The 19,395-nt window shown below is 40.7% G+C and overlaps 1 protein-coding gene and 1 long non-coding RNA gene across 4 annotated transcripts in view; one reads left to right on the top strand and one right to left on the bottom strand.

Moving 5' to 3' along the window:
* LOC105669331 (uncharacterized) overlaps positions 1-19,395 on the top strand; it is a 97,244-nt gene that overhangs the window by 19,034 nt on the left and 58,815 nt on the right. The gene's annotated exons all lie outside the window — the stretch shown is intronic.
* Positions 16,239-19,395, bottom strand: part of LOC105669327 (homeobox protein OTX2) — a 50,540-nt gene continuing 47,383 nt past the window's right edge. For all 3 annotated transcript variants that reach the window (XM_012362219.2, XM_067355997.1, XM_067355998.1), the window contains one exon: positions 16,239-19,389. In XM_012362219.2, the coding sequence (XP_012217642.1) occupies positions 18,604-19,389 (786 nt within the window). In that variant the 3' untranslated portion in view covers positions 16,239-18,603. The remainder of the gene's footprint in view (positions 19,390-19,395) is intronic.

The following is a 19,395-nucleotide window of genomic DNA, read 5'->3' as shown; positions in this document are numbered from 1 at the left end:
CAACAGTCAACATGAGAAAGTATATTAAACCTTATAAAAGTAGATAAGGATCGAGCAAACTGAATAAAATACATCGTACTATATAAATTTTTATATTACGTATGCAAGTGAAAACATGAAGATGTAGTAATTACGCACGATAATTTCTGCTCGTCCATCGTAACATTAAACGCACCCATGGAATACAAATCACGCCTTATTAGCACGTTATCGAAAATCACGTTACAGACTGTCTCAAAATCCGATGGCACGCGCGATAATAGCCCCCAGTGACTGGATCCTCGACTTCGACGCGCATCCTCGCATGCTGAATATCAATGCCTAATCTCGTTACCGCTTGAAGATGCCAGCGCGAATAATTTTTCTCCCCGACGGTGGGTCGACCCCCGGATCCGTTGGCGATCCTCCTCCCTTCCTTTTGACGCGCTCTGTAGCCAGGTGATAGCTACATACCCGCGGTATACCCGCAACATAGCAATTTAACTTGCTCACGTGCGAGCGGTTAATGCTCTTACGGGATTTCGAAAAGATCAGCCAGCATTACTATGCTATTAGCGTAGCTAAAACCGGCTTGCTTCCATAAACCTATACTAACGCGCGGCCACTTTATTCACCACCGGGGCCCATTCATGCGCTCTTACGCCAATTTTCCTCATTGACGAATCGGGACTACACCGTACGAGACGAGACGTGACAAGGCGCCGCGAGATCGCCGGAATCGCACCTGCGCTCACCGTATCTGTTTCACAATAACGACGAGACGGCCGAGCCGCGTGTTTGTTTTGAAAAACGGGTGAAGTATCGCCATCTCGTACTGTTTCTCTTATGTTTTCTCTATCTATTGCTATAGAAATTCGGCAGCGATTCCAAATACATTGTGCGACATTATTCGCTAAAATAAATAATATTGTGTGTACTGAGAGTGATCCGCCGCGGAATGTTTCGCGTTCTCTCTTGAGCTTTTGGAAAGGTGTGTGAATGCGGAAAAATCAACGACATGTGTACATAAACGAAATATACGTTCACTTTTGTTATGACAACGGATGAAACCAGAAATTAGCCAAATAAATAAGTCGGTTAACAAAATCGCGAGGAGAAAGAAGATTATACTTTACTCTTTATCAATTACGCTTATATCAAATATTATAAACATTATTTTATTGACTTTTACCAATTTTACCAATTTACTTTGCTGCACCAGAATTAATTTGATCTATCGCTTGATACATCAGCGGTATCTTTACACATAAAGGGTTTACAAACCATTTCCGGATTGCGTCTAAAATTTGTTAACCTGAAAAGAACAATTATATTAATGAAAAATATATAAAAGAGATTTTTGATGCTTGTAAATCAGTTTAATTGTGTTGACAACAAAAGAATTATATATTTTATTAACAGATTAACTTTACGTTTCTAACGCTGAAAATAAAATAGAATTATTTTTTAAAATTATTTATTTTTTTATCGTTAATGAAATATTAAAATTAATCTGCAAACAATCAGGCAATACGCATGGAAAGATTATCGTATGAGATTTATTGCCGGGGCTTCAGCTCAAATTACGCGAAAAGACGCAAAAATGTTCGCAGTTTTGGAATTGTAATCTACTCCGGTGGCATTAAGAGATCTGCATCAAATCGATAGTAGTATTACAGGCATTACACAGCATTAAAGTAAGAACCACCGATCTCAGTTTGACACGATTAATTAATTAATCGACGGCAATCCTGCTGAAGCTTTTTATACGTAAAAGTTTGTGGCCGCAATATTTACGGCAATTTTAACGCTTACGTTAACGTGATTTCTGCTCGGAAAATCCTCTAAAAAATTCTGTTCATTATAATTTCGACGAATACTCTCGTCATTAATTGGTATGTAAAATTGACCTGTTACTTACTTATATTCATTGTAGCTGTGACTTATCCCGCTTATGACGCCAAAACAGACAGACGTTCGCACCTCTGTTATCTTGTGCATTCGCTACGCCGGGTGCAATTAATGTAAGACGGTATTTAAAGATTATTATCCTCTTTGTTACTGAACGAGACAAACGCTCGCAGCTGCGGATTATTCGCATTGAGTTTCATTCGTGACTAAAGTTCTGTCAGCAGGTGCGCAGGCAAACGCGTTTTCAGAATCAGATTCTAAAATATAACGCACATATCATACTTATGTTAGAATCAAAATTTTTCGTTCATATTATGCTCTAACCAATTAAATTATACAGATATATCGTTCGATGCGCCACACATCAAAATTTATTTTTCGACGAAAATAATATATGTATCGATGTACAAGCGTTCGATTTTTGTGCTCAACAATTTGATTAGCAACAGTGTAGAAATAAATTGGAGTACGCGCTCAGCGAGACTCGCGTAAATCGAAATACTGAAAATTAAACAAAGCGACGACAGACTTCTCGACACGGAATTAAGTCGCGAATTATGACCTCGGTGCGCTCGTGCAATCTTCTAAGGACGGGGGAGATGAGCCCCGGATATTCGGGAAGTCATCCCTTTTCTGCGGGCGCCAAAGTCGTTCCCGAAATCTCTTCTTGCACAGACGCTTAAGGACGACTCTCGTTAAACGATCGATGCGCGCGAAAGCGCATTCGTGCTTCGGCGCTTGAAACGCTCCCGGATTTTATATAGAATGTAGTTCATGCTCATCATCCCGAAGATCAGCCGGCTGAGCCCTTCGACAAACTGTTCGAACAAAAAGCACTGAAAAAAGACAACTCGGTGCAAATAACCTTTGCTACGTTTCGCCCCTGTGTTCCCCCTTTATCCGCGTGTCTTTTATCTCTCTCCCTCCTCCTCTCCTTCTTCTTCTCCTTTCTCTCTCTTTCGCCTCAGTCGCGTTATGTCCTTCGTCCAGGATTTGTCTGTCTCTTTTCCGTCCTGACGGAGCTCTCTTCCGCCGCGACGAGGATTCTCCTTGTTGCGCTCGCGCGATGCAGGGCTCATTGACGAGGAGAGAACGGAATTTGAAACTGAGGCAAGCCGCTTATGAAGCTTTCGCGTAAATCACCGGTGAAAGTCACCGAGTTACCAAGTCAATGAATTACCCACCTCACCGTACCCGACGGGGTCACGCGCGCCTTGGGGTTAGTGAGAATGATAAGTGTCTTCCGGTTTTAATAGGATACATATACCTTGCGCCGCGTTGAATACGTGACATTGATTATATAATACCTAAGTTATAGTCGCCGTTAAGAAATTCCAGATTAGAGCATGCAACAAAATTTATGGAAAATTCTAAAATGTTTCAATGTTCGTCTAAACGGAACACTTTTCACAATAAAATAATCAAATTTTTATTGAGAATTCCTTCTTCTTTAATTGCAAATGTATGTGGGAAGGTATAGTTATATTGTAACATTACACATTTTGATTAATCCAATATCAATCAATTCAAAACGTCAATTTTTATTCCACAATCTTCATTGATAAATCTCGCGAGATTTACCTTCGTCGTATGACTACTATTCGATCTAGCGTCGTAATGTAAATTCGATCAACTCCATCGACACGGTGGACTCCATCACAAACATTGTATCTGGAATGTCCACCCACCGTCTCGGTTCCGCGAACACTATCCAAAATGACAACGAATGCCATTGATAGTGATTGATCACGCAAGTATAGATAGAATCGCGGGAGAAAAGTGAACTTCGGATGCTCCACAGGTTTCGAGTGGATTTTGTTGCAGATGCATTGGTCTATTCTTTCCTGAGACAGTTTTGCTGGTCATCTCGCTCGTCCCAGTATTTTCAGTGTCATGATTCTAACTTTGCAGGTGCTTCACAAAACTTTGCTATGAAAATATTTTTCACGTGAGATCAGAAAGATGATCTCGTAAAACCTCTGAAACTTTGATTCGAAACATTTTTTAATATTACTAATAATTTCGACACCTGTATAAATCATTTAAAGAAAGCATATGTCGTACGATCGCAAGCACTAAACTACGAAAATTGCTAAGATACAAGATAATTAAGAACAATTGTCGATAAAACATTCTTACTCAATGATAAACAAGACAGAAAATTTAATTATCACATTTATTATCTACTTGCAATACTCACAGCAACCGTGCACGCGTGAATATACCATAAAACAACTGTATTATTATGATAATAAAATTTAAACGGATTATAAGGAAATTATACAATGAACAAGTTTCTCGGATCAAGTCGAGATTGTCGAGCTCTGACTCTCGATACACTCGCAGATAATTTGATTGTGCCAAGCAATGGCGAGTTTCTAAGCGGTGCCCCGCGGAGGCTCCAGTCCCACGGTCCATTCACAGTAATTCTGCAGCGTAATACTCGCGGGACGCGAGATACTGATCACGTACGACCAATAAGAAATTGATTCCACGCAGTCACTAACCTCGGCGTCATCGCCTTACTACGAATTTTAGCCGGTGTCAAAATATCGATACAGCGATTTTGTATCAGTCCAGTGATCGCGGGAATTTTTCATAACTCACGATTTAACTCTTAGGTGGCGGACTGCTTGACCATTAACTGTACCGCGTCCGCGATAAAAATTCATTTTTATGCTCTAAAGAGACAGGAAGGAAAAAATAGCAGGGGAGATAAAATAATCTTTTGTTTCGAACGATATAAACAAAATGTGATCGCAATTGTGATATAAATAGTCTGTAAGGATTATCCGAACAGAGCCGGTATATATCCGCTGGACGAGAGTTAACAGTCACATGGTCTTTCGAAACATGAAAATGTAAATTATTAATTTTTACAATATGTAGTCGATATTGCGACGACAGTTTTAATATAATAGCGATTTCTCTTCTCATACAAAAATAGCATAGGAGGGAAGATTGCTATTGTTGCATGAAAGACGCATTATCTATCCTAGAATTCGCTTCACTTTTACAAAATCGTTTCACGCAATATATTGATCGCTTCCGGATGTTGGCTTTTTATACGTCATTGCGACATTTAAAATTCGGATCGCCGTAAACTTGCCTTAGCCACGCGTGTATTGAGAATCGTAAGTCGCGTAACACGAGTGGCAGGATGAACGATAGAATCTCGGGCAACAAGAGTGGGTGTTCTGGATAGGTTCTGCGCGGCAGTTCGTGTTCCCACATTTATTATCCTGGAAGTCAGACTGGGACTAACGAGTTTTTGATCATTCGCGTCGGTGTTGGGTCCATTCGAACAGTCGTGGGCATCTCTTTGCACCGGTCGTCCATTCGGAGCTACCTGCTACATCGACTCCTTCTTTCACCGCCCCAGTATTGTATAAGAAATCCGGCGTTACGCCGGACGCAAAAGATTTCCTTGTGTGAGGAAAGGAAATCGGGTACCTTTGCTTTTTCTTCCTACTCCTTCCTACAGCGTGAATCAATTTTAAGGTGACGTGCCCGCGACTTAAAGTACACGCGACCTGTTCAATATCGCAATGACGTAAAATCAAACCTCCGGAAACGAGAGATATATTGCGCGGAAATGATTCTTTAAAGGTAAAGCGAATTCTGTTCAGGAAAAATGACGTCTTTTTTGTACAATAACAATTTTTATTTCTATATATTAAATTACGTCTATAAATTACAATGTTTTAGAAAATATCGTATTTTCTATCATTATTATTAAATCATATCATTATATGATTACATCAATTTAAGTTAAAAGTACATTATTAAATTTTTTTCGGAAGTGATTCAACGGTTTAACGATTAAAAAAATATGACGATGGCATCCTTACTCTTTAAAGTTTTGAAAAAAAGTTCTTAGGTAACATTGCGCGAAAAAAAACTTGAAAACGCTTTCGCACGCGTATCTCAAAGTTGAGCGGCTGGCGAAATTTGCAATAGAGCTTGACAGATAAGCCGGTTACCAACGCATCATCTCTTGGAAGATGCTTCCATTATGTGTATCCGAATTTCGGCTATATTTTGAGAGAAATGTCAATTTTTCTTTTGTTACGGTTTTAACTGCGCAATGTTGAAAATATACAACGAGCGAAAAAATCTGTTGAGCTGTCCAATCCCAGATATATTTCACGAAATAATTTCACTACCGGCTAAATGTCAGACGCAACATACATATGTACTGATATATCATGAGATTCATATTATGAGGGATTATTGACGACGATATTTCTCGCAGTATCGCCGTGGTAATTTCGAGATCGTCGCGAAAGAAGAAAGAGAAAAAAAAGGAGCGGGATCGCTGAGAGGGTCGAATGCGGTAGATCGGATCCATTTTGCAGGGTACCGTCCAGATTTCCCGAGGGAATTTCTCGCGGCCAAGGGATGAAAGGGAAGGAGATGCGACCGTGACGCGCACGGAGGGCGAAGAAGACGGGGCTTCGGCTATTAGCGATCACAAATAGGCTATTACGGGCCCATTAATAGAGCGCGGCCACGAGACGCGCGCCGGCCGAAATGGGAATCGTGGGTACCAGACATCCATCAAGCCCAGCTACGTCTCCTTCCCTCTCCTCTCTCTCTCTCGCTTTTACCTTCTCTCTCGTCCCCGTCTACGTCGCGCCTCACATCAGCTACGAGCTACGGTGTAGGGTTTCCGGGAGCCCCAGAGACCGGTAATCCGAGATTCACTTTGTGCATAAGGACTACGCATTGAGCACGCGGTCGTTTCGTGACGTATGCGTTACGTGGCTGACACGCGCTCGCTACGCACTGTATTCGGATCGAATCCACAGAGGGCTGGTGTCATCAAACCCTTCGCTGCTTCGATTTCGGTGCTGCACTGGGTCATACGAACCCCCCGGTGTCATCGTCTTTCGAGTTCGCAATGATGATGTTAAATTACTCGTTACACTGAGAACTTCTTTCCTTAAATTAAATATCACAGATTTAACCTTCTAAATCTTATTTGATAATATTTGTATATGAAAAAATGTGTACGTACGACATGGAAATTATTTATGAATTTACTCAAACACATATAAGTTGAATCTTATTGTATCGATTATATCTGTTTTATAAATCTTTATTTGGAGCGTGTAATTGATGAAATAATACTATCTACTCACATGTTTGAATAATCATAATAAATAATCGATTATGCGAAGAATAATAGCAGAATATTACATAAAATTATGCAAAGTAAAATAAAAAAGTACTTGATCTGAGAAAGGCAGAGAAGAGGCCTTTGAAAGGAGCAACGAATAAGACCGTTGCTCGTAATATGTATAAGCTCAGCTAATCGAATAGGCAGAGCAACTCGTGCCACGTGCCGATCGGCAACACCGGTAGCAAACACCACTGCGTTGTTAGCACAGTTAGCCAACATTGACGCCTCGAATGTTAAGCCGACCCGTTGTAACACTGACTAACTCACCCCTGCTATTCCCTTTTCCCGTCGATCGTGCACACGCCAAATCATCCTGTCTGTCCGGCAGCAAACAGTCGCTGATTGCCTTCCGCTCAAAGATAACAAATTGCTATGCGAACTCGAAGAAGTATTTTGCTTCGTTACGATAAAAATAATGTGGAAAATAACAAATATTTAAAAGTAAACAGTTTCTTAGATTTTATTAATATTAAAATTACTAAGATTAGATAGCAAAGTTCCTCATTACTATTTTTAAACAGACAGAATTTTTTAATAAAATATAGTAAAATATAAATAATTTTATTTCTGAATATTTAACAGTTAATTATATATAATTTTTACATATATTTTTTATAGATCTAGATTGTACACACCATTATAGATGCATCATTATAGATGCTCATATATAGTTCTATTAAATTATTATAGTGTATGTAATTAGATATGTAACATTTTTCTTGTCAGAAGCAATGCATACTTGCGACTCTCTGGGAAATAATAAGTTATGTCCCGCCGTTCGACTTCTCATCGATTTCCAATCTCGATAACGAGCTAGTTTTTCCTAGCCACAAACTCCAACTCGCGATGAATAATGTCATTCATCTCCGGCTTAACATTTCCCGCTTGTTAATCTCATGTGTGCGGTAGATCGGCCAGATTCTTGACGTGTTATCGATCGCGGATCTCGGTAATCGGGTGGCCACCTCCAACGATTAAGGGCTTCGGTCGTAACAAACTCTAGCAGTTGTCCGCGGCTTAACATTCGGTAACGTTAATCTGGTTGGAACGTCCGAGCAGCGTTCTCAACTTTTGACTCGCTTCCAAAAGGCTTTTGACAATCATTGTTGGCGTCGAGCACTTCAGATAATTAAGCGACATTTCGTCGTCGCTTAAACCACCGAAGCTCGAAATTTCGCTACCAAATACAAGTTTGTAAACTAATTATAACTGCATATTGGAATTTTTTAATAAAATTATATTACATAGAATCAACACACGCTCTATTCTATGATAAATCAATAATCTTATGGCAAAGAAAAGTGACGGATAGAATTATAAATAATATTGTAACCATTACTTAACAGTCAGGCAAAATACCAATATATTCAAATTAAAGTAAAAATTCCATATTCGCAAAGGTTCTACAAAACCGCGAATATGGAAACCGCGGAAAACAGATATAGGAAGATTAAAATTCGGTGAAAAAAATTTCAATTCTATATATGTGTATAACTGTATATATATAAAAAATATACATAAAAGCGTAAAAAAACATAAAAATCTTTCTGTGTAAAAATATTAATTGAAAGGGTCAAAGTAAAAATCCTCTCTGGATAATCCATTCCCCTATCATCGCGATCTAGACTCATATCAAAGCTCGGCACGTGGCATCCTCATTATCGACAATTAACGAGACGATCTTTTCGTGCTGATAACCCTGCACCTCCACCCAAACCTTCCCCCGGTCGCTCTTTTCATTCCCCTACTTCTATGTCCGATGTTTTCGTAGATACGTCCGCGTCTTTACGGTCGCGTAACGGTGGCTCTTTCCTATCTCTGGTGCCAGGAGCCCTCAGTGGTGCGTTCGCAGGGATCGCTCGTAGGGGGCTGAAGAGCGGTCATGGCTGGCGGGTGCACAGAGAAGGCAAGAGGAGCCGGACGAGAGGGTGTAGCGGCAAGGGTAGTTGCTGGTCGCGAGGGGCAGCAATCGCGGGCGGTGGAGGATCGGGGGAATGGCGGGTGACTCGTGGAGGAACGAGCGGGAAGCGGTCGGGAGGAGGAGGAGGAGAAGGGTGGAAGCGGGGGTTGTAAGCCGCTTACGCCCGCCGAGCGGAGAGCGACTCCTCGCTAATTATTTATAGGACCCTCTCTCGGCTCTCTTCTTGCACGAGAGATCCTTCGTGGAGACGAGCTTGCTTCTGCTTCCCTTTCTACCTCCCCTTTCTCCTTTCGCCTCTCGTTCTCATTCTCTCTCTCTCGCTCTCTTTCTCGCTCTCTCTCTCTCTCTCTCTCTCTCTCTCTCTCTCTCTCTCTCTCTCTCTCTCTCTCTCTCTCTCTCTCTCTCTCTCTCTCTCTCTCTCTCCCTTCCCCCCCCCCCCCTCTCTTACTCTCTGTCGTCTTTTACCAACGTCGTTCAACGTCCTCTTTCTGCTTCTCCTTTTACTCTTACGTTCGCGGTCTCCCGTTCTCCCATCCGGTCGGTCCGCACTATACTTTCATTCTGTGTGCAGAACTTATAACTGCACGGTACTCTTTTACTCTGACAGTGAGTGCCCCGTGTTCCCTAAAATGGAAGAAGTTTTGGCGAGGGCGAAGAGTATGGAACGGACGGGTTGATATAGGAACAGAACGAAATGCACCGCTCAACTCGAAACGCAGATCTAAGAATGATAAGGATGTAATCTAGAATATGAATGGCACTCGATATCGACGACATTAACATGCGCGTAAATAAAATTATCAACATACATTTGCTTATTCGATAACATTAGTTATAAACTACGACAATAGAGTATTTACATTTATTATTTTATATTATATTATAATCTCCAACAAACATAATAATTATAGATAATAATCATATGTAAAGTGATAAAAAACAACGCGCATCATAAAGAACGACAATGCGGGAATTCACGTTAAAATTTAATGCTATAGCGAATGAAAAGCGTCGATGACAAAGTTGGAATGTAGCGGATAATAATGTTACATTTAACGCATCGCCCAGCATGAATTGAAGTTCTAACCACAATTTATGATCAATGTTAAATATTCTTCATATTTAACGCTGTTAATGGCTTTACGGCACAGTTGTTACAATACTTTACGTTACGCCGTTAATCTGCGACTAAAACATTTATAACACAAATATCACGGAATTACTAATAGATTTGATATAATTATTCCATTAACCGCAAACTCGAAGCGCGTGATAAGAGATAAAAAATCGCATAAAAGTATTAATAACGACAATAACACCGCGTTTAATAGCTCTATCGGGTAATCACGATACACAATGCGATTGTTCACCGTTAATCAAGAGCCCGTAATTTCGATGCCCGTCATATTTCGCGCATATCACGTGCGATTAATCGGTAGCATTGCGAAAATTGCTGCTCACTTTCCACCATTTGCGTGATTATCGCCAGTAAACTTTTTCGCTTTTTACCTTCACTTTCCCAGGGAAGGTAAATTACGCGATCGATCTTTTGACGTAATATCGCATCGGTGATCTGCGCGATTAACGCGGTGCACGCAACGGAGCAATTCCTCCACGTGTGCGCGGTCTCGCGACGGCGGAAGCCGACGGTCCATTTTTTAGGATTACCTGCGGACGCTTTTCCTGGTATCCAACGGAAGGACCAAAGGTTGAAAACGAATGAGTGGGAACGAGTGGGAACACAGAGGGGTGCGAGAACGAAGGATAGATGCGTTGATCGTTTGCGGGGCGAGTCGAATGTTTGGACAGAGGGAGCTTAACAATGCGTTCGCGCCCCCTTGACTTCCTGGCGGAGCGTCTGATCTTCCTGGCCGCCGGTTAAAGTTAAAACTGGGTCGAATGTGGGAGGCTGGTAAAAAATCGCTCCCGACAGCGATTTCTCGATCGAGTGCGCGATCGGTTTGCCCGTATCCGCCGCCACCGTCGGAGGGTATTGTAACGCAAGCGCGATGAAGGCATCCCTCGGTGAAGCAAGATGCGATCCTTCGAAGCCCAAAGCCTCGGGAAGACGCTAATCCGCCGGGACGAGACTTGTCGATAATATTGTGCTGATTAAATGAGGCAGCGCGCATCGAAGAATCGAATGTATTTTTTTGCGCGCGACGGCTGAAGCGGACGCGCCGCGCGCTCTTCCTCGGCGAAGCCCCACGTCGATTATCGAGCGATTCAATACGGACGAGCGGAGGTCCTTTCAAGCGCGGCGATGTTGAATTTTTAATAACTCGAATCCCTACTTCCCGTTTGCGCGCTACGTGAGTAACTATTTTATATATTTCGATCCATTCCGGACTTTAAAAATTCATCATCGAGATGAAAGATTATTAATATTGTTGGAATCTTTTATTCTTACATGTATCAATATTTTTTTATTGAAATGTTCATCGATTAATTCAATCAAAAGTTTTGATTTTGGCCGGTCACAATCACATACATCTTACTGCACCATTAATTATTTCGTATGGAGCCTGCATTTTTCTATTCGTTTCCACATTGTCGTTCCACATCGTCCAGCCATCGTCACCGCTCTTTTCTAATTAGCGGACGACGACATAAACTCACGATTGAGTTTGCCATATAAATTGCTACCCGGGCTGATCACGTGGAAGTACAAGAGAATGCGAAGAGTAAGGTGGGGTGGGGAACGAGAAAGATCAAAGAGTACGCGACACCGGGCATCGAGCAAGGACGCGTCCTCGCCAACGTCTCGATGCACACTGACTAGCGACTTTTTCAATTGAATTTGCGGCGTGGCGCGATCCCGATTCTTTTCTGATTCGATTTTCTCGAGTTTAAAACGGCCGCTTATAGAGCATTAAGCGATCCTCAAAGTGGGAACGGGGAAATCTAGTTACGGCTGCGCGAGCTGGCCTCTTTGATCCTGCCGATTCGCCCTCCCCAACCCTCGAGTCCAACGCTCATTCTTTGCTCCCTCCAACCCCCCCGCATCGCGGCGGCCTCTTCCTCTCGTTAGGGATATTGCCAATCGAGAAAGAATTCCCTTCTGGACTTTACGGACCTCCGAGATTGCGTGAAAATTTCATCCGTCCTTTATCCTCTTCGTCCTGCTTTCACAGATCGCGCTTCTTCCTATTTCTCTCTTTCTCTCTCTCTCTCTCTCTCTCTCTCTCTTTCTCCATCTCTCCGTCTTCTTCTTTTTTTTTATCTTCTCTGGCATAAATTAATCTTCCGTATGGCGGCCGCCGTTAATTTTCCGCACGGAAATATATAAGTCGTGGAATAATCGCACCACATCGTAGCGTGATTTAATTATTTAACCGCTGGCCGAATTATTAAGCTGGCGCGCTGCGACGTTTCATTATTTATACTGTTTGCTCGTGGAAATTGTTCGCGCGATTGAACGAAATATTAGGAATCCGCGGTGAATAGAGTTCAGCGACGATTTAGCATTAGAGACTTTTCCGGAGTGCGTTTATAATTTATGGCTTACTCCCGCGCGTCAAGCCAAATTTCCGCGCCGCTGCCAAACAGGACGCAGGTGAAAAATGTAATGCCCGTAAACACACTGCGATGCAAACCTACCCTTCCTGCGAAACTCATTTTCACCTGTGACCCATCGGCGGGAGGAAAAACATAAAATATAGGTTAAACGAATGTTGCAGATATATCGTCGGTAAATCGTGTTTTATGATCAATCCTCTTACGACACGCTTTGAATACATGGAAATGTTAACATTCAATATCTTATAAAGATATATGAGTAATAAATAAATAGAGAATATATGCAGCTTTTTCATGCGTTTCTCAGGTGCAATAAAATACCACGCGATTCGATTCGAAAGTTAATCTTGAACTTTATCTTACAAAAACCTGTATATTTTGTAACGATTATCCATATAAGAAAATCGTCAATTAAATTTGAAATAATAACGCGTGTATCTCGTTTTCTTGGTTTTTCGCTCCGCATTTGTGCCGGCGTCGCGTCGTGAAAGCATTCTCGTCGAGATTATTGGAGTCGCTGTCCAGTAACCCGACTGATCCGACTAATTCGTCGAATCGCCCGAATTATCCGTCGATGGCGAACAAGCCGCCTAGTCTTCTCGCCGAAAGACAGGTCACTAGTATCGTCCACAACGGAATGAAGTTTTAGGTGGACGATGAGGGCGGGAGAGGAATAATGCAAGTATTAAGCCGGCATAGACAGGGACGCGGCTGCAGGAAAAGGGGTAAGAGAACCGTTTGCGAGGATATAGGTAGGTAAGTCGGCTTAGCCCGGTGACACAGTGAGCGGAACCGAGGCATGAAGCTTACCGGCGGCTCTCCCGTAGTTGTTATAATGGGATCCGGCTAAACGCAAGCCGATTTTAACTCTTCGCCGCGACACTCGGCCAAGTTCAAGGCCATTGTCTTCGCCGCAAGGAGAATAAAGTGGTTGTCGACGCGCCGACAGTTTCTGCGAGGCGGTGTCGCGGCAAGAATCGCCAGCACCTATCGAGCATCAAAGTATTGCCGCTTCTTTCTTCATCGAAGCCCTTTCTCGCTCAAGGTGCCGCGACGCTTTGTTTACGTTGTGCATTCCGGCTTGTTCCGAAGTTTTGTATAAAACTTTTAACCGTAACCTGGAAAAAGGGGTGGATTTTATCTCAGCGTTTCTCATTTAACAAGATAAAGATCTGCATGTGCCATCCATGAAGTTGTGTGCTATTAACAAATAATTTTTTGCATAAATTGATTCTTTGTATACAGCATGTTCTAAAATATTAAATTATAACAAAAAATTTGAAATCTGTATCTAAATTTTAAAGTAAGCTGCTGTTATATTTTAGTGGGGTGGAGAATATCCCGCGTAGGAAATGTCCCGCTGTTGTCCCGTTGTTGTTGACTAAAAAAAAAAAAAAAAAAAAGAATATATCCCAAATTATGGGTTAACGTATCTTACGTACGATATAACATTTTTAAGCTTGTTTACCAAGCACGTTCTCTCTTTTCTACACATACAATTCAAATATTTTTGAAGAGCAAATAGTTCAACCCATGTTATTAGGATTTTTTAATTATTGTCTTTTTCGTGAATCAATAAATAAATAATGATTATTTCCGCAGTGGTATTATTCGTTGTTGCGACACAAGACATGATCCGACTATTGTCTAAATCGCTTAAACAAGCCTCGAATGACGCAAATTCAGTGTGCGGAAGCTAATACTCTCTAGTGTCTTTTATGAGGTACATATCCTCTTTAAAGAGAAAGTCACGGAGGGTTTGCGCCCAGATTATGCGAAAGGGTCATCAAAGCGCACGCGGGGAACGGGCGATTTGTTATATAGCTCGTTAATTTGATGAGTTAGAAAGGATGCCGGATTATGCCGTCAAAAGGTAGACAGGTACGCGATCTGTCCAATTAGCCAGGAATAGGGCGATCCTCGCTTCTTCATGCTTGCATGGGGATCCTTTGTTGTGATGTTTAGGTCATTTAGAAGTACGCTACTGACACACACACATGCCCTCTATCATCCGCAATATCCTTTCGATACGTATGTATCGCCGAATCCGTACATCTGTGTGTATCCGTACAACCGTTATCTAGTATGACAAAGAGATGAATTTGACGATTGAGATTCTGATTGATGTTGTCTTCTGCTTGCAGTATCACGTTTACATGAGCTGCCGAATAATTTGCTATTTTTGCATCAGCTAATTATTAATTGCACATATGCCTGATTTTGTTAAATAACATACTTTTGGCATCAAAAGTTTATATATCTCCACGTATTTGAGCCACTTATCGCAGCCACGTTGAAGCGTCTTAGAAAATTTTACAGCTTGATAGAGATTTAGGATTTTATAATGTGCAACATATTCGCAGTCTTCTCGATTCCTTTTGCCAATCTTCAATGATGCTCAGCTAGCAGCATCGGATGCGTTCGAGAATACTAATATATGTTCTGAAAAAAGTTATGCAATTCGTTAATAACATGTTTGTTTCGATAGCGAATTTTTATCATTGTGTCTTTACTGCGCTAATAGACGATTTGTTTAAATAATTCATAGTTAATGAAAATGACAAGTTCTTTCAAAAATATAAAATCTGTTTTTTTTATTATTCAATTATCGCATCGCTTTATCAATGATAAAAATGTGAATAATGTAAATCAAAATTAAGAATAGTAATTATTTGATTTATTAATTATTATGATTATTTAATTTAATTATTGTTATTGTTTTTACGAGTATAATTAATGTTGTCGTTTTCGAGCGCATACCATTTAATTGCATTTCTTTACTTTTACGTGACTCATAATCTTCGCTTACCGGATAATAGTATCTTTATATGTAATTGCTGTGCTATACTTGCGAAAATTCGCGCATTTCGTGGACTGCATTTAACCGATAAGCAAGTCGTTATTCCACGTTGTGCTCGCATACGGATGTAATTTTATTGGTAATTGGGCAAAGTTAAAATTGTCTGGTATGATAAAATATTTTAGATGTTTGCATTATGATATTTTCTGAATTACTTTGTTTAAAGTCTCTTTGATTTTTTTTTTTTTTTTATTACATTGTTAACCTCTGTATATTTTAACACTCTGTGATGCTAAACTATATCGTATAAAATTCGGATAAATAATTAAATTGTACAATTATTATATATTTTTTTTATATTTAGAGAGATTGTTTTAAATCTTTTAGAGAGTTTGGATCTTTTAATTTAAAAAATTGCTTTGATCTATTTTATGATAAATCTTTTGTCCACTTTTACGTGAAAGAAAAATTAGACGCTTGGGAATATGCATGCAACGGCGACGTCGCAGTGCAATTGCAATGCGACCGCGAGTTTGTAATTAACACACGCTTAATGGTTCGAGATCGATATATGCGGTCATTCAAATAACGAAACGCGGTCGCTTTGACGTTAATTAATTTCAAGTGCATTAGCAGAATTGCAGCCCGCGGCAGTAGGGTCTTGCGAACATCAATGTGATTAATAAGAACCGCGCTCGCGATCTATAAAGCTCGTCCGAAATAGAGAGAGGGATACGGTGGTATTGCGTGCTGGGAATTCTGTCGTAGATACAGTTCAAAACGTAATCCGCACATCAGGGCACGTATGCGAGGAGCGATAAAATTTCGATTTAAAACGATCGGCCAGCGCTATGGATAAATATCTTTCGGAAGGACGTGGGAGATCGGTTCATAGGAGAGCGAAAAAGTACAATCGAGACCACTTATTAATAATATGCGATATTTTTTTCTGACGTAGGAAGATTCTCTTCGCACATGATAGAACAATCATGTATCTTACAAGAGATATACGTTTTTATGTACATTTGCATATTACAAAGTAGCTTAGATCTATGTACGCCCATAATATCCATTACGGCTTTATCATCTTTCTATCGTTAATTTTAATGATATATCTTTTTTATCTTTTAATTATATATATCCTCTAGAAGCTTCACGATAATATACATTAGGTAGTATACACGAAATATACACTCACGATTAAGCAGGCATTCTCGTATATACTTTTCTTTTTTTTCTCAATAAAACACATTACGATAATGAAGTTATCGCACGAAAAACAGCGCGGCACGCACTTTTTCGCGCTGTTTATGTCCCTCGAGTGGACGACGAGTATCATAATACAGAAAGAAACGGCTATGTAACAAGACTCTCTGGTGAGGCAATTCTCACCTCATACTCGCGACAAATATATTCGAGATTTCTCTCGTGATAGAAATCCGAATCTTTTTCTTCACTTTTTCTCCTCTCTCATTCACGCGCTTATATTCATCATCTTTATTTACAAAAATCTTCCGGCTACACTGGCCGTACTTGATATGGATAATTATCTATACAATGTTAATTGCAATAATAAAAATCGCAATGATAACACCAATGAGATAAAGACGGCAGTGATGAGTACTCGTCTTTCAATCTTAAGAAAGTAAAGCATATCATAGATTAAACCTTAAAACAAATTCTGATGCATGGTGCGCGCAAACTTCCCGCTTTTGGAAAACTTCGAACCATTTTTGAGATTGATTATCTTTTGTTTAAAAGAATTCAAGTTTTTTCCTCTTTTACTTTCTTCGTTGAAGTAAAATTTGAATTTTCAATCAATTTTCCAATAGACGGACATCGGTTGATCAAGCTCCACAATCGTAATCCACATCTACTGCTAAATCCATTTATCTTTGTTGAAACATACGAAATATTTGTCTAAAGAATATGCCGTTTAGACAGAACTCAAATTTGGACAAGCGTTAAATATGCGACACGACTGTAAATTTTTTTTTTATATATTTATGATGAAAAAGAACGCTACAGTTCGAAAAACTGTCAATTTGAAAATTTGATTTAACAAAAATTGATAATTGTGAATTAGTACTCTGTCGATTGTCTACACTCGATTCCTTGGACTTTTAGCGTTTGGATCGCGTTTCATTATTGAAAATGTTCATTTTTAAATAATAATTTTAAATATTCTTTATGACGTAGCCTCTTGCACAGGAGTGTCGATAAAACATCACAAAAAAATATTTGTGTTACGAGCATTATATATGAATATTTATTATATATAACAGCTGCAATATTTCAAAAATATATTTTAAATATGTCTGGCGCTGATTTTATCTAAAGAGATATTTCAAAAAGCTCGGAATAAAAACAAATTCATCTTGTAATAAAAAATTTTGAATCCCAGAAAAGAGGAGAGAAATAAAAAATTGTTGTTAGCGGTGAATGAAACATTCGCATAGCGATGGTGGACACCTGTGCGTTGACACCTGTTATTTATAATCAAATAAGAGAATATCAATTGTAAAAAAAATATGGTTTGTACGCATTATGTATTTTTATAATTTTACTTTTGATTTTATCCATATCTATTGAAAGTAAGCTTTGAAATATCTATAAGATACTGTTGAAAATTATAGCACCATTTATAGACATATTATTTTCTTAAACTCTGCAACTTTCTTCCGAAAGCTAAAATACTAATCTGAAATATTAATAAATAATGTACAGATGACAATAACAAGACGATCATATATTCTATTCTCATCGAAATTTACAGATTATCTCGATATTTCAAATAACGATTTAAAAAAAAACATAATATCACATTTTCTCTGCATTTAGCGTGAATATAAAAACAGGGAAAGAGGATATTATGACAATTTAAGCAATCTTTATTTTTTATTTTACACTCTGTTATATTTTATTTACATCTTAACCAACTAATATTCTAACAATAAGAAAAATTTGACAAGAAAAATCTGCAATTTAATCGCAATGGCGATTGTCGCCTCGGAAGACACTCCTGTATGCCAGAGACGTAAATGTCCGTACAAAGTATGCAAGAATAACAATTTATCCGTGCAATCCGGAGCCGCCGATAATGATCTAAACCGCGTCAAGCATCGCGACAAGCTGCGTATCGGAAAGTCAATTGTCGTCGGAATCGAGATTACCGTTGACCTCGTGACAGATTGCTGTGTTCAGTCGCCAGCGGTAGGAGGACATTGACGAACTGGCGCTCGCAATCTCCTGGTTCCGCTGAAAGATCCCGGAGGACCTGCCTGACCGCTATACCAATGACGGATACTTCTGATCGGGTAGGACGTAACCAGTGGCGTCGTCGCCCGACGCAGCGGCAGCAGCAGCAGCGGCGGCGGCGGCCGCCGCTATATCGTTGCTGGAGGCCTGACTCTGACTAGTCACCGGGTTCAAATGATGACTGGTTAGATGCGACATGGACGAGGTGAGCGTCATGTTCGGATGGTACTGCGGATGATGATAGTTTGCTTGCGGACTGTGGTGCATATGAGGGATCTGAGCGTTATAATAATCCGCTGTACCGCTGTAGGGCGGCTGGGCGTAGGCGTTGTAGCCCTGTCCGGCGTACTGACTGTGATTTACTGAAGCTGGTGCCCCCGAGCCCCAAGTGAAGCCGTACGCGTCGCCGTGATGGATCTGATTCATCGCGGGCGGATAGGACGACGGTTGCAGCTGGTTGGAACTCGGTGTCGACGGCGGCGACGGTGTGGTCAGGTTGCTGTTGGCCCCGCTGCCGCCAGTCAGCGTCGTCCCGACTCGAGGATACGTCGATTGCGTGGATAGGAGCGGCGTCGACAAGGGCGAGTTGCCCGCCACCGGCGCTTCTCTACCTTGCGCCGGTGAGTCCGGCGAGGATCGTCTGCTCGGGGTCGTCGACGAACTCGTCGATATTCTGCTGCCGGTGCTACTGTTGCTGTGATTCTGATTCGATCGCGGCGAACCTTTCGACGGTGGGGTCTGTTGCTGTTGCTGCTGCTGTTGCTGCTGCTGCTGGAGCTGCTGTCTGCATTTGGCTCGGCGATTCTTGAACCAGACCTGAAA

The sequence above is a fragment of the Linepithema humile genome, chromosome 5, assembly GCF_040581485.1.
Source record: "Linepithema humile isolate Giens D197 chromosome 5, Lhum_UNIL_v1.0, whole genome shotgun sequence".
NCBI lineage: Eukaryota > Metazoa > Arthropoda > Insecta > Hymenoptera > Formicidae > Linepithema > Linepithema humile.
Note: the sequence above shows the minus strand (reverse complement) of the source record. Positions and strands in the feature narration are given on the sequence as shown.